The 990-nt window shown below is 67.2% G+C and overlaps 1 protein-coding gene across 1 annotated transcript in view; it reads left to right on the forward strand.

The window, feature by feature from the left end:
- Positions 1-443: 443 nt before the first annotated feature.
- GLDC (glycine decarboxylase) overlaps positions 444-990 on the forward strand; it is a 74,926-nt gene continuing 74,379 nt past the window's right edge. Inside the window, exon 1 of the mRNA XM_006918365.3 lies at positions 444-931. Within this exon, the coding sequence (XP_006918427.1) occupies positions 677-931 (255 nt within the window). The 5' untranslated portion in view covers positions 444-676. The remainder of the gene's footprint in view (positions 932-990) is intronic.

The following is a 990-nucleotide window of genomic DNA, read 5'->3' on the forward strand; positions in this document are numbered from 1 at the left end:
AAAAGAACTCTCTCGTCTGCTCATATTGGTTTCCATGAGATATGACAGGGAAAGATACTCCAGAATTAATGAATGGAGACTAACCAACTCGAAGTGTCTGGCCTCGCGGTCAGAATCTTCTTCCACCCCCGCTGGGTTCCCCAAGCACTTCGCCCGCAGCCATCCACCCGAATCCCGTACGAGTGAGGTCCCAGACTGGCGTCGGGCGCATGGTGCGCCCTGGCCTCTGCATCAGCCAGAGATGGAGTAGGAGTAACTGAGGATGCCGGGAGCAGCAGGATTCCACGGGGGCCCCGAGAAGGGGGTAGGGAGAGGGGGCGGGGGCCCGGGTCTGCCCCGCTCCCGCCCCTCCTTTCACTCCCATTGGCCAAGCATTTGCTCTGTTCACTCCCATTTGCTGGCCCCATCCCACCGCCCGCCCCCAGGGCGACACTTAAAGTGTGCCGAGCAGGTGCCTCGCGTGGAGCAACAACTTTGCGCGGGGTGAGCGCGGTGCCCAGGGTGAGCGCGGTGCCCATTCATCGCGCCGGAGCATCCATCCATCTGTCGCACCAGTTGTCCCGTGGGAAGGGGCTCCAGGCCGGAGGCGGCCGCCACCCCGGGGGTCCGCGACCGGAGAGGGGCCGAGAGCGCAACTGACTCTCGCGGGCTGGGGCGGGGGACTGTGGCCGCGACCATGCAGACGTGCGCCAAGGCCTGCGGGCTGCGTCTGGGCTGTGGAGTCGGGGGCAGCCGCCGCCTGGCTGGTGGTGCGGGGCAGCGTTGGGCGCTGCGAAGCCGTGACAGCAGTAACGGCGGTGGGGACAACGGCGCGGCCGGGGCCTTCCGCCTCCTCGAGCGTCTTCTGCCCAGACACGACGACTTCGCTCGGAGGCACATCGGACCTGGGGACAAAGACCAGAGGGACATGTTACAGGCCCTGGGGCTGGCGGTAAGGACCCTCACCCGGGCCTCCGGGCCGCCCCGCCCCGCCCCGTCCCGCCCGGGTTC

The sequence above is a fragment of the Pteropus alecto genome, unplaced genomic scaffold (assembly GCF_000325575.1).
Source record: "Pteropus alecto unplaced genomic scaffold, ASM32557v1 scaffold95, whole genome shotgun sequence".
NCBI lineage: Eukaryota > Metazoa > Chordata > Mammalia > Chiroptera > Pteropodidae > Pteropus > Pteropus alecto.